Source organism: Callionymus lyra, chromosome 15, assembly GCF_982586985.1.
Source record: "Callionymus lyra chromosome 15, fCalLyr1.hap1.1, whole genome shotgun sequence".
Taxonomy (NCBI): domain Eukaryota; kingdom Metazoa; phylum Chordata; class Actinopteri; order Syngnathiformes; family Callionymidae; genus Callionymus; species Callionymus lyra.
In genome coordinates this window covers 1,400,575-1,414,177 of record NC_141832.1, presented here as the reverse complement: position 1 = coordinate 1,414,177, position 13,603 = coordinate 1,400,575, and the positions used below count along the sequence as shown (strand labels likewise).

At 50.6% G+C, this 13,603-nt stretch overlaps 1 protein-coding gene across 1 annotated transcript; it reads right to left on the bottom strand.

Moving 5' to 3' along the window:
* Positions 1-70: 70 nt before the first annotated feature.
* On the bottom strand, positions 71-13,286 carry stx1b (syntaxin 1B). Its single transcript, XM_087808871.1, has 10 exons — positions 12,945-13,286; positions 9,197-9,271; positions 9,038-9,137; positions 8,590-8,664; positions 8,451-8,524; positions 5,116-5,224; positions 4,969-5,042; positions 4,571-4,708; positions 4,399-4,509; positions 71-4,311 (listed from the first exon to the last, which is right to left on the bottom strand). Exons 1-10 carry the CDS (start codon positions 12,972-12,974, stop codon positions 4,231-4,233), a joined length of 867 nt encoding a protein of 288 aa, XP_087664997.1. The 5' UTR covers positions 12,975-13,286; the 3' UTR covers positions 71-4,230.
* Between the last annotated feature and the right edge of the window lie 317 nt (positions 13,287-13,603).

Sequence of the window (13,603 nt, the reverse complement as noted above, 5' to 3'; positions counted from 1 at the left end):
TTGACCTTTGACCCTCCCCATGCTCAGCCGTTTTCCCCTGCAGTGTGTGTTGGTGAAGAACAGAGTCGTCTTACACTGAACAATCCGCTTCTTTATTCATTTTTTTTTTTTTAATCGTTTCGTTATGTCTGTCAGGGTTTGTTTTTTTTTTCCAAGTTTTTATTGAAATAAAATCTCGACACATTTATAAAAGACGCATCTGCATAGAGTTGTCATCTTAAAGATCCGGGGGTTTCGGGGGGAATACTGGCACGTCACATGAACTAAACAGAACAGCCAACAGCAGTACGAGGGGGGGGCAGAGAGGGGGTGCTGTTTAAGAGTGGGCGGGGGGAGGGGGGGGGACAGATCGCTTTTACATTACGCTACACACACACATACACACACACAAAAGAAACGGGACACAAGTTGCATTTCCGGTCAAAGTCGCGTCCGCAGAACCACGTCCTCGTCAGACTCCGGCAAAGTTCCAGCCTTTTTCCAAGATGCCAGGTCCAGAACACCGGACGGTTCGAGGACAGGTCGGGGGGGGATCTGGGAAAAACCGCCTAACACAGTGGGGAATCGTACAGGCAACCTGGGTCAGGGTTCAACGGCGTGTCCTCTGGGGGTCAAATCCTCTGTGCTTTTCCCAGAATCTGAGAAACTTTGATGGCGGCTCTGACGATCAAATCCTAAATTTGGGTCGTGCTAACGTGCTAGCGGGGCACAGCTCGTCGTGGGAACTGGTTTGCCGGTCCAACAGAGAGAAGAAGAAACTGACAGAAAGTGGGCGTGGCCTGGCGCGAAGCCAGTTATCCTAAGATGGAGGGAAGCACTTTCATCAGAGGACCAGTGGGTGGCGCCTCTGGGACGGAGGTGATGGACGGCAGCATGCTGGTGGCGTTGACTCCACGAGCTCCCGGGACACAAAAAGACATGTTTTTTTTGTGTCCCGGGAGCTCGTGCGTTGGTCGGATAATGACGGACGAAGACGCGAGAAGCTAGGTTTCTGTTTCTCTCTGTGGACGGTAGCCGTGGAGGCGGAGTCTTGCGTCGGGCCGGGAGGAATCTGACGAGGATCGGGCCCTTGCGGGGGAACTTTGACGGGATCCGATATCTCAGTAGATTTATACGTAGACATGCAAGTCATTTTTTTCTCTGGGTTATTTACAATAATTACAAAACACAAAGTATCAGTTTTGACAAAATTGCGAGCAATCGATATTCACCGTTACTATGTCATGGAATCATTGCTATTATCGTCGGATCATCGCGTTCAGTCCTCCGTCGCAATTTCTGCAAAAATCTTCATAACTGCATTTCCGCTGATGCTAATAATAATAACAATAATGATACAGACTCTCTGATAGGCTGAGAACACTCGGCCCCTCCCCTAACTCTTCCAACAGCCCGAAAAACACTGATGTAAACCAAATACTGGAGAAAAAGAGTCGGCGCAGTCGTGTGGTGAAGTCAGTAGGGACCTGGACGCGTTTTGGTATTTTCGAGGGTTTTTCGCGGAAGACAAAAACACAGTTTCATCGTCCGAGGGTTTGTGAAAACAAACGAGGAAGACCGACGCTCTTCTGCTGATGTCGCTGCCAGTTTACAAAATGAAAACAATCTTTAAATGACATTTTTTTTGGCCCCAAACTTCAAAACTTGTCTCACTCGTTTCATGGACGGGAACGACTGTTAGCGCTCACCGCTAACCAGCGCCACATTCCCGATGTTCGTCTTTGAAAAATCCTTTTAGGTGTTAAACGATATTATCAGATGATTCCTATTGGGATACCGAAGTCAGTGAGGGGAGGGGCCGTCACAGAGGCGGAGTCAGATATTGACAGATTGACCAGCATGCAGTGGGAGAAGGAAGTTGGCGAGGGGTTCACATCGGTGTAAACAGAAACTGTGTTGTGCTCTTTATCGTTAGCGGCGGGCGAGGCTAAAACGCTTTGGTTTGAACTTTAAGGAGCAGCGATCGGGGGTCGTCGGAGAATCGATGGCGACGCACGAAAAAACAATAAATATTTCGTATGAAGAGTCGAGAGGCAGAGCAACGTACGGTACGGACAAAATCGTGGGAGCTAACGGACGTAGCGATGGCTAACCTAGCGTCGGAGGTCAGTGATGCGGGGGGCGGGGGGGTGTGGGGGGAACCTCGGTTACTCTCGATAACAGAACCTATTTGTTAAAAAAATAGTTTGTTAGCTAACGTGCTAACACTTGTGGACGGTAAAGTGCAGGATGTGGGCGGGGTCAGACGAAACACCTTCATGCAAACTTCTGCATGCCGTTATTATTATTATTATTATTATTACAGTCCACAGGGGGCGGGGCCTGCTCACCATCACAAACTAAACGACAACATCAGGACGGGAGCAAATCATCAGGCTAACATTGGTCACATGGTTCACAATGGTCGATGACTAGGGGGACAAAATGGCTGGTGGCGGGGGGGGGGCAACATCGCCGAAGATCGGAAAACAGTTTTCGCAAGTGACGACACACCAACACACGTCAATCTTAATGTCCATGTAAAAGGTGGGGCACTCTGGGAAAAAGAAGTCCTGACACGAGCACGCGGGCGAGAAGACGACCAGTTTGTACAAGAGTCTAAGAACACGTAGAGCGCTAATCATGACTCGGTAGAAAACAAGTGTGAAAAAACCCGGGGGGTCTTGAAGGGAGTCTGACTTTGGCGAACAAACACTTGTTTTGGTTTTCAGGAAAAAAATGGAGACATATTTGTCATCAGGAGTTGACATCAACAGCTAACAGCGCTAACGACGACGGTTCAGAGAAAACTGGCTCAATTGCAACAGAGATATTAGCGCGACTTCCGGAGGCCTCAGAGCTGCGCGTCGGCTCGTGACTAGCATTAGCGTAGCAGTTCAAGTCGGTCACATCGATCCCACGAATGCTTTCAGGATGATTTCCGATATATTTACACGGCGGCGTCAAAAAGCCACGACTATCCCATCGCGTGTCCTTTAGCCAACCAGCCTACTGCTAGCCAAACTAGTTTGATAAAACAGACTTTATTGCTGAAGTGACGACAAAAGTCTCGAGTTTGTTTGCTAACAATTCCGGTGTTGCTAGCGCGGCTCTCAACAGGCCGAGCTCCGTATCATCGAGCCGACAAACGATGTTCTAACGTAGGTTTGCTTTCGTGCTAAACGCGCCTCGCCACCAACTCACGGAAGCTCCGGCGCTTCCAACCGTTTCCGGTGATGCTAACGCTTCTTCAAGTATTGATCGAAACGTGCTGGTTCGTCTCACAAATGACTCGCCCGCCAACTACCACGGGTATCAAAGCTGAAAAGACTTGACTCGGAGATCAAATTACTTCCTTTTACGAATCGTCGGCCAGCAGCCGCTTCTTTGTAACAAACAAAGTGCTGAGTAGATGGCGCTAAGGGGGAGCTAGCATGATATGACGCACACGGACATGATAAAAGGTCGGCCCAGATGACATGTTGCTCAAACGGTCTGTTTGGGAAAGTGATGATGTCATTGTAACGCTTCTTTGTCCGATTTTGTGAAAGTTAAGAGACGACGTCTCGAAATCTACGAACGCGTTCCCGCCATGGCGACCGACGTTATCGGCGTTCTCATCGGTAGTCTCGCGTGAGGGGGGCGGGGCTTGATGACCTCTAAGCTGCATAGATTGACAGTCCGCCTCACCTGTCTGACGGCGAGGCCCCTCCCCCTGCTCTTTGGTTGCACGGTTGTGGTGATACGGGGGGCAAATCGTTGTCATGGAAACGTCTCTTGGCTGTCCTCGGGTGTAGGGGGCGTGTCAGCGAGTCTACCTGATCTTATCGGCCGACTAAAACGAGTATCGGTCTGCCCCTCCGCCGGACCCACCAGATGATCTAGCCGGGTTGGGGGGTCGCGTCCCTCGGACATTATCGCCCTGCCTGAACTCCGCCCCTCTGATGAGGTCACATGTCCCAACACATAAAAACCTTAAAATCAAAAAACAACGCGGAAGTTTGGGTAATATTTTAGGACTATTGATGTCATCATGTTTTGTCAGCTGTGATCACGTTTCCTACGGGTTTGTTTTTTTTGTTTGTTTCGGGACGAAACCCCGCGGAGGCTCTGGATCGATTATTTCTGCCTGGTGGATTTTTTTCTGTCTTGCATTTGGATTTCAAGTTTTTTGTGTCATCGTCGTCGTGTTTATCTGCTGGCTGTCGGTCGCGTCGGCGTCACGGCGGGGGGTTTGGGGGGCGGAGCATCTCAGAAGCCCAGCGTGCCGCCGATGGTCGATGCTAGCACGACGCCCAGGATGACGCAGCAGATGATGATCATGATCTTCTTCTGCAGAGGAGAGCAGACCAAAAAGGAAGTGGGTTAAGCTGGAGACTCCAAAGGGGTTCTGGTCCAAAGGTCTGGGTGGACGCCAACCTTGCGGGCCTGACTCTGGTACTTGACTGCCTTCTTGGTGTCGGACACGGCGCGCTCCACGTAGTCCACCGAGTGCTCTACGTTGTACTCGATTCTGTCGATCATCTCGCCCTGGGGAACACCAAGAAAAAGGACGTCAGGAAGGTCCGGGACCGGAAGCCACGGGACATACCTGGCTCTCCACCAGCATGGCCATGTCCACGAACATGTCGTGCAGCTCGCGGATGCTGTTCTCCAGCTTGATGATCTCGGTGTGTCGGGTCTCGATCTCGTTCAGAGCTTGTTTGGTCATCTGAGAGTCCATCTTGATCTGGAGGCGTCACAAGAAGAGAGAACCTGATGAAATGCTTTCACAATAAGAGTGAATGGATGCTTTTATTTTGAAGGAGTGGACAACAATGGCGGCTCCTTCACGATAAGAGCAGAGGTTTTTTTTTTCAACGACCACGTGACTAACGGCCGTGTTCACTGGATGTGCCAGCGCCCCCTGGTGGCCGCTCTGCCGACTGCGGCGACACAACAGCAGAGCGGTTCTGATCCGACCCGGCAGGTCGGGGGGGCTGAGCTTACATCATCTGTGAAGATGGCCAGTTTGCCGCTTTCCAGCATGTCCTCCAGCTCCTCGTTGGTGGTGGTCCGTCCGGCTGCGGAGACACAGACGCACATGTCAGAGTGTGTGTCTGTGTGTGTGTGTGTGTGTGTAGGTGTGTCGCTCACTGATCTCCAGCTGTCTCTGGATCCTGTCCTTGCATCTGTCTCGGTACTTGGACTGCGTGGTGTTGTACTCGGTCATCACCTCCACAAACTTGCGGGACAGAGTCGAGTGCTGAGGGGAGAGTCTGAGTCAAAACATGTCCATTCAAGGAAGACTCGAGGGACACTCGGGACAAACATTTGGGAGACACTGAGAGTCACGAACAAAGATTTGAGACGCAGTGAGGGACATGAGAGACATTGAGACACTTTTCAAACTATAGAGACAAGATTAGAGACACACTGAGTGACTAGAGACAAAAAGACAGACTTGATAGACTAGAGACACACCAAGAGACAAGAGACACACAGATAGGCTAGAGACACACATGTAGACTAGAGACACACATGTAGACTAGAGACACACCAAGAGACAAGAGACAAAGAGGCTACAGACAAAATGACAGACTTGATAGACAAAATAAGGACATGAAAAGACAACAAACACACAGAGAGACTAGAGACAAACTAAGAGACTAGAGACACACTGAGAGACTAGAGACACACTTAAAGACTAGAGATAATCTTAATGACTAGAGACACACAGAGAGACTAGAGACACAACAAGAGACTAGAGACACTGAGAGACTAGAGACACAACAAGAGACTAGACACACTGAGAGACTAGAGACACTGATAAACTAGAGACACACTGAGAGACTAGAGACAGAACAAAAGACTAGAGACACTGAGAAACTAGAGACACACTGAGAGACTAGAGACACAACAAAAGACTAGAGACACACTGATAGACTAGAGACACTGAGAAACTAGAGACACACTGAGAGACTAGAGTCACAACAAGAGACTAGAGACACAACAAGAGACTAGAGACACACTGAGAGACTAGAGACACAACAAGAGACTAGAGACACAACAAGAGACTAGAGACACACTGAGAGACTAGACACACACTGAGAGACTAGAGACACAACAAGAGACTAGACACACTGAGAGACTAGAGACACAACAAGAGACTAGAGACACACTGAGAGACTAGACACACACTGAGAGACTAGAGACACAACAAGAGACTAGACACACTGAGAGACTAGAGACACAACAAGAGACTAGACACACTGAGAGACTAGAGTCACAACAAGAGACTAGAGACACAACAAGAGACTAGAGACACACTGAGAGACTAGACACACACTGAGAGACTAGAGACACAACAAGAGACTAGACACACTGAGAGACTAGAGACATAACAAGAGACTAGACACACTGAGAGACTAAACACTGAGAAACTAGAGACACACCAATGGACTAGAGACACAACAAGAGACTAGAGACACACTGAGAGACTAGAGAACAGCTGAGAGACTAGGGACACACTGAGAGACTAGAGACACAACAAGAGACTAGAGACACACTGAGAGACTAGAGACACAACAAGAGACTAGAGTAACACTTAAAGACTAGAGACACACTGAGAGACTAGAGACAATCTTAGTGACTAGAGATACACTCAAAGACTAGAGACACACTAAGAGACTAGAGACACACTTAAAGACTAGAGACAAACTGAGACACTAGGGACACACTGAGATACTAGAGACACACTGAGACACTAGAGACACACTTAAAGACTAGAGACAAACTGAGAGACTAGAGACACTGAGAGACTAGAGACACAACAAAAGACTAGAGTCAAACTTAAAGACTAGAGACACACTGAGAGACTAGAGACAAACTGATACACTCAAGACACACTGAGACACAACAAGACACATCGAGAGACTAGAGACACACTGAGACACTAGAGACACACTGAGAGACTAGAGACACACTGAGAGACTAGAGACACACTGAGAGACTAGAGACAAACTGAGACACTTGAGACACAACAAGACACACTGAGACACTAGAGACAAACTGAGAGACTAGAGACACTGAGAGACTAGAGACACAACAAAAGACTAGGGTCAAACTTAAAGACTAGAGACACACTGAGAGACTAGAGACAAACTGAGACACTCGAGACACACTGAGACACAACAAGACACACCGAGAGACTAGAGACACACTGAGACACTAGAGACACACTGAGAGACTAGAGACACACTGAGAGACTAGAGACAAACTGAGACACTTGAGACACAACAAGACACACTGAGACACTAGAGACACACTGAGAGACTAGAGACACACTGAGAGACTAGAGACACACTGAGATACTAGAGACAAACTGAGACACTTGAGACACAACAAGACACACTGAGATACTAGAGACACACTGAGAGACTAGAGACACAACAAGAGACTAGAGACACACTGAGAGACTAGAGACAAACTGAGACACAACAAGACACACTGAGATACTAGAGACACACTGAGAGACTAGAGACACACTGAGAGACTAGAGACACACCGAGAGACTAGAGACACACTGAGAGACTAGAGACACACCGAGAGACTAGAGACACACCGAGAGACTAGAGACACACTGAGAGACTAGAGACACACCGAGAGACTAGAGACACACTGAGAGACTAGAGACAAACTGAGACACAACAAGACACACTGAGATACTAGAGACACACTGAGAGACTAGAGACACACTGAGAGACTAGAGACACACTGAGAGACTAGAGACACACCGAGAGACTAGAGACTCACTGAGAGACTAGAGACACACCGAGAGACTAGAGACACACCGAGAGACTAGAGACACACTGAGAGACTAGAGACACACTGAGAGACTAGAGACACACTGAGAGACTAGAGACACACTGAGAGACTAGAGACACACTGAGAGACTAGAGACACACTGAGAGACTAGAGACACACTGAGAGACTAGAGACACACTGAGAGACTAGAGACACACTGAGAGACTAGAGACACACTGAGAGACTAGAGACACACTGAGAGACTAGAGACTCACTGAGAGACTAGAGACACACTGAGAGACTAGAGACACACTGAGAGACTAGAGACACACTGAGAGACTAGAGACACACTGAGAGACTAGAGACACACTGAGAGACTAGAGACACACTGAGAGACTAGAGACACACTGAGAGACTAGAGACACACCGAGAGACTAGAGACACACTGAGAGACTAGAGACACACTGAGAGACTAGAGACACACCGAGAGACTAGAGACACACTGAGAGACTAGAGACACACTGAGAGACTAGAGACACACCGAGAGACTAGAGACACACTGAGATACTAGAGACACACTGAGAGACTAGAGACACACCGAGAGACTAGAGACACACTGAGAGACTAGAGACACACTGAGAGACTAGAGACACACCGAGAGACTAGAGACTAGCTGGGAGACAGACCTGTGTCTTGCGGATGCGCAGGTCTGCGGAGGATCTGTTGAGACCTTCCTCTTGCTCGATGCTTTGCTCGATCGCTGCAGGAAAGAGACGCAACATCAGAAAAAGTCCCGCCACGACTCGGCCTCTCCTCCGGTCTCACCTTTTAACTTGGAGCGGACTTTATTGGCTGTCTTCTTGATGTCGGCCGTCAAGTCCTCCAGCTCCTGTTTGGTCTCTGAAACAACAAGCAGGGTTGTCACGGCGACCACGGCCATCATCGTCCGTGTCCACAAACACTGATGCACTTCCTAAAATGACTAAAAGTCCAGGCTAGTGCTGGATCGCCAGGTAGAAACGAGAGAAGAAGACCAAAGATAGAAAACGTAGAAGAAGGTATCGATAAAAGAACTCACGTGTCATCAGTCACTTCAGTAAAAGAAGAACGTCAGCATGCAACACGGACAGAGAAGGAAGATGGAGGAGGAGGAGGAGGAAGAGAATGAGGAGGCAGAAGGTGCAGAAGGTGCAGGAGAAGCGAACAGAAGATGACGGTCATGCACGGCTGCGGGGCCTCGTGACGGAGGCGCCAGGCTAGTCGGGGCTCTCACTCTCATCGGGGTTCGGCGCCGCCAAGATGGCGCTGTGCTGCTTCTTCACCTGCTCCACATCCTCCGACAGCTTCTCTATGCAGCCGCGGATCTCCTCCACCTGCACGGGCGTGACATCATCAGCGTGAGCCTCCTGACCTCGCGACCTCCTGACCTCACCTGCTCGAAGAACTCGTCCATGAAGTGGTCCCGATCCACCTGGACCACCTCCTCGTCATCGTCGCTGTCTTTCGCCTGAAACACACAACCGGGTTCACAACGTCAACGTTTGTCGCAACAGTTCTGTCCATCATCGGAAGGAAGAGAAGAAGAAAGAGGAGATGGAGACGAAAGGGACGGAGAAGAATGGAAAGACGGAGCAGATGAAAGGGAGGATTCAGACGACGACACAAAGACACGAAGGAGAGGACGAGCCGGGTCAGGACACTTAATGTCGTCTCAGTGGGCAAGGAAGTGAGGTGAGAGGAATTAAGGGCCGAAGGGAGGGAGGACGCGAGCGAGGACATGTCAGAGGGAGTGAGGGAGAAGGTAAATAAGGGAGGAAGTACAAATTAAAGGGGGGGCGAAGGAGGAGAGAGGAGAAGAGAGGAAGTGAATGAAGAAGGTAGAGATGAAGGAGGTTAAGGAGGACAAAGGAACTTACGGATCATGTGAGGAAGGAAGGAAAAGAGCTAGTGAGGAAGGTGGTAAGGGGTGATGAAGGATTGGAAGGGGAAATGGAAGAGGAAGTTGGGGAGGAATGGAGAGAGGAAGTGAAGAATAATGGAAGGGAGGTGGTAGGAGAGGAGGTCAGAGATTAAGAGAGGGAGGAAGGTGGAGAAGTAGTAAGATAGAAAGGAGGTGAGAGAGAAATGGAAAGAGGGATTTAAAGGCAACATTTTTAGAAGAATGGTAGGGTGGATGTGAAAGAAAAAGTGAGGGAGGAATGGAGAGAGGAAGTGAAGAAGAAGGCAAGGGTGGAAGTGAGAGACAAAGTCAGAAAGGAAGTGAGGGAGAAAAATGGGAGGGTAAGAAAGTGAGGAGGTGAGAGAGAAAAGTGAAGAGGTTTAAGAAGGAGATGGGAGAGGAAGTGGGGAAGGAATGGAGAGAGGAGGTGAAGGAGAAAAAGAGGGAGGGGTGACAGGAGATCAGAGAGGAAGTGATGGGGAATGAAGAGAGGAAGTTAGGGAGGAAGTGAGGGAAGGTAAGAGAGAAAGTGAGCGAGGAATTAAGGGAGGAAGGTAGAAAAGTTGTGAGATAGAAAGGGATGGAGGAGGAGAGTGAATAAGTAAGAGGGGATTTGAGAGAGGAAGTAAGAGAAGAGGTAAGATAGGAAGTAAGAGAGGAGGTAGGAGAGGAAGTGAGGAAGGAGGCAAGAGTGGCTTTGAGAGAGGAAGTAAGAGAGGAAGTGATGGAGGAGGTAAAAGAGGAAGTGAGAAAGGCAGGAAGTGAGGACGAAAGTGATGGAGGAAGAGAGGGAGGAGTGAGAGAAGAAGTAAAAGTGGATTTGAGATAGGAAATATGAGAAGATGTAAGTAAGGAATAAGAGAGGAGGTGAGAAGGGAAGTGATGGAGGAAGTGAGAGAGGAAGTGATGGTGGAAGTAAGAGAGGAAGTGAGGGAGGAAGTGAAGGAGGAAGTAAGAGAATAGGTAATTATGGAATAAGAGAGGAAGTGAGAAAGGTAGTGAGGTAGGAAGTAAGGGATGAAGTGAGGTAGGAAGTAAGAGAGGAAGTAAGGGAGGAAGTAAGAGAGGAAGTAAGGGCGGAAGTAAGAGAGGAAGTAAGGGAGGAAGTAAGGGAGGAAGTAAGGGAGGAAGTAAGGGAGGAAGTAAGAGAGGAAGTAAGGGAGGAAGTAAGGGAGGAAGTAAGGGAGGAAGTGAGGGAGGAAGTAAGGGAGGAAGTGAGGGAGGAAGTAAGGGAGGAAGTAAGGGAGGAAGTAAGGGAGGAAGTGAGGGAGATAACTAGCAGAACTTTTCATTTCATCATCAGCAGAAGACGTGGACCAACAGAACACAAACTACTCCTGGCTGTAGAAAGCTTGTGTATGTTATGCCAAGAGCAAGCTGTGTTACCCACAATCCACTGGGGTCTCTGGCGCTGCATAAAGCCCATCTGTCTCTCTTCCAAACCATACTTCCAGTTTCTCTGGGAAGGAAGTGACAGTTGCTGCTGTCATGGTGGTCCAGGAGCAGCTCACACAGGTGTGTGTGTGTGTGTGTGTGTGTGTGTGTGTGTGTGTGTGTGTGTGTGTGTGTGTCACCATGACACGAAAGACGCACTCAGAGCCTCAGACTAGAGCTTCTCTAAAGAGGTCCAGGGTCTCACACCAGTGTGTGTGTGCGTGTGTCTGAGTGTGTGTGTGTGTGTGTACAGACGAGCATGTGTGTGTGTGTGTGTGTGTGTGTGTAAAGACGAGCATGTGTGTGTGACCTCCACTGAGCTGCTGGTCATGAAGACTCGACCTTCACACACACACACACAGATAAACACACACCTGCAGCGTAACTCCACTGCTTGCTCTCGGGTCACTTCATAAGAGTGTGTGTGTGTGTGTGTGTGTGGGGGTGTGTGTGTGTGTGTGTGTGTGTGTGTGTGTGTGTGTGTGTGTCACCATGACACGAAAGACGCACTCAGAGCCTCAGACTAGAGCTTCTCTAAAGAGGTCCAGGGTCTCACACCAGTGTGTGTGTGCGTGTGTCTGAGTGTGTGTGTGTGTGTGTACAGACGAGCATGTGTGTGTGTGTGTGTGTGTGTGTGTAAAGACGAGCATGTGTGTGTGACCTCCACTGAGCTGCTGGTCATGAAGACTCGACCTTCACACACACACACACAGATAAACACACACCTGCAGCGTAACTCCACTGCTTGCTCTCGGGTCACTTCATAAGAGTGTGTGTGTGTGTGTGTGTGTGGGGGTGTGTGTGTGTGTGTGTGTGTGTGTGTGTGTGTGTGTGTGTGTGTGTGTGTGTGTGTGTCTGCAGCTGGGACAGCAGGTCACATGACTCATTGATCAGCTGCTCATGAAGACATTTGATTGACGGATAATAAATGGATGAAACCACTGGAGGAATGAGCGCTTGTGTGTGTGTGTGTGTGTGTGTGTGTGTGTGTGTGTGTGTGTGTGTGTGTGTGTGTGTGTGTGTGATGGGGGTGTGTGTGTGTGTGTTTCAGGTGTTTTGCTGCAACAAACATCCATGTATTGATCCGACATCGATCACATCTCACGTCCTGAGATCGGCTGAACCGGACTGAACCCACATCGCTCCACACGCCAGACCCGGTTCTACCCGCCCGAGCTGGACGCTCATAAAAATGGGTGAGGCTAGAGTGACCCCCCCCCCCCCCCACACACACACACACACACACACACACACACCCCCATCACACACTGACTCTACTACCGAGCAGAACCTCAGGTCTTCACCGCAGCTCCTGAAGGGAGGCGACGCTACTGCGGCCTCGAGAAAAAAAGCCTCTCCCCCCCCGAGCCTCGTCCCTCCTGCCTCCCCCTGCCTCCCCCTGCCTCCCCCTGCCTCCCTCCCACACCCCGCGTCCTCCATCACCGCGGGCGAGCATGAACGCGCACGCGAGGTTCTGGTCGAGGCTCGGGCCTCTGCGACGAACAAACGCGCTCTGACTGTCGAACGAGGAGGGGGTGATGGAGAGAGAGGGGGGGGGTGATGGAGAGAGAGGGGGGGGGGGGGTGATGGAGAGAGAGGGGGGGGTGATGACCTCCAACCGCAGACCCGCCGTTCACGATCACTCACACGATCACCCGTCAATCACAGCGTCGGTTTCCTCCGAGTACTGCGGCGGATGCTCTGTATGCACAGAAGATCCGCCGCTGCGGCGCACGAGCGACAAGGCCGCGCGAGCGGAGGGTGTGGGGGGTGCAGGGGTGCAGGGGTGAGGAGCAGATCCACTTACGCTTCGCAGTTCCGCGGTACGGTCCTTCATGGTGCGTCCGCGCTGGGGTGCCTGAACACTGGGTCCGGGGGGAGAGGCTCGGTCCTGGTCTCGGGCTCCGGATCCGTCGCTTCCTCGCCGCGGCAGAGATGGAGGAGGATGATGATGATGATGATGATGAGGATGAAGTCTCCGCCTTCTGCTGGATCTCGCGCCCTGGTCGCAACCCACCCGCAGGTTCCGCGCTCGCTCGGCTCGGTCGTGTGCGGCCCCGGCGGTTCTGGCGGTTCTGGCTCGTCCTCCTGGTCGCGGTCAGTTGTGGCCCCGCAGCAGCAGCAGCAGCAGCAGCAGCAGCAGCCCGGCAGAACCGACCGACGGCGAGAGAGAGTGGGGGAGGGCGGGCGCGAGGGGCGGGGGAGGGGGAGGGTGGTACTGATGCTGCAGAAAAAGAGGGGGGGGGGATGCAGCGGGGATGGAGAGGTATCGCGCAGGCGTGGAAGCCACCTCCCCCTCCATGACCCCCCCTCCCCTCAAAGAGGTTTAAAGGTGTGCGTGGGGGGGAGGGGCGCGTGTCACTCAGTCAGCTATGACCACACCACGTGACTTCAATATTTGGCGGAGAAATCAAGTAAAAATATGCAGCTAATGAGTCATGGATGTGGGGGTGATTGACAGCTGAC

What these genes read in the sequence shown, in the direction of transcription:
- stx1b (XM_087808871.1), bottom strand. Translation starts at nt 12,974, where the DNA reads ATGAAGGACCGTACCGCGGAACTGCGAAGC. An exon ending in CCATGCTGGTGGAGAGCCAG is followed by an intron (nt 4,510 to 4,570) that starts GTATGTCCCGTG and finishes GGTGTTCCCCAG; the next exon opens with GGCGAGATGATCGACAGAAT. An exon ending in ACCAGAGTCAGGCCCGCAAG is followed by an intron (nt 4,312 to 4,398) that starts GTTGGCGTCCAC and finishes TCTCCTCTGCAG; the next exon opens with AAGAAGATCATGATCATCAT.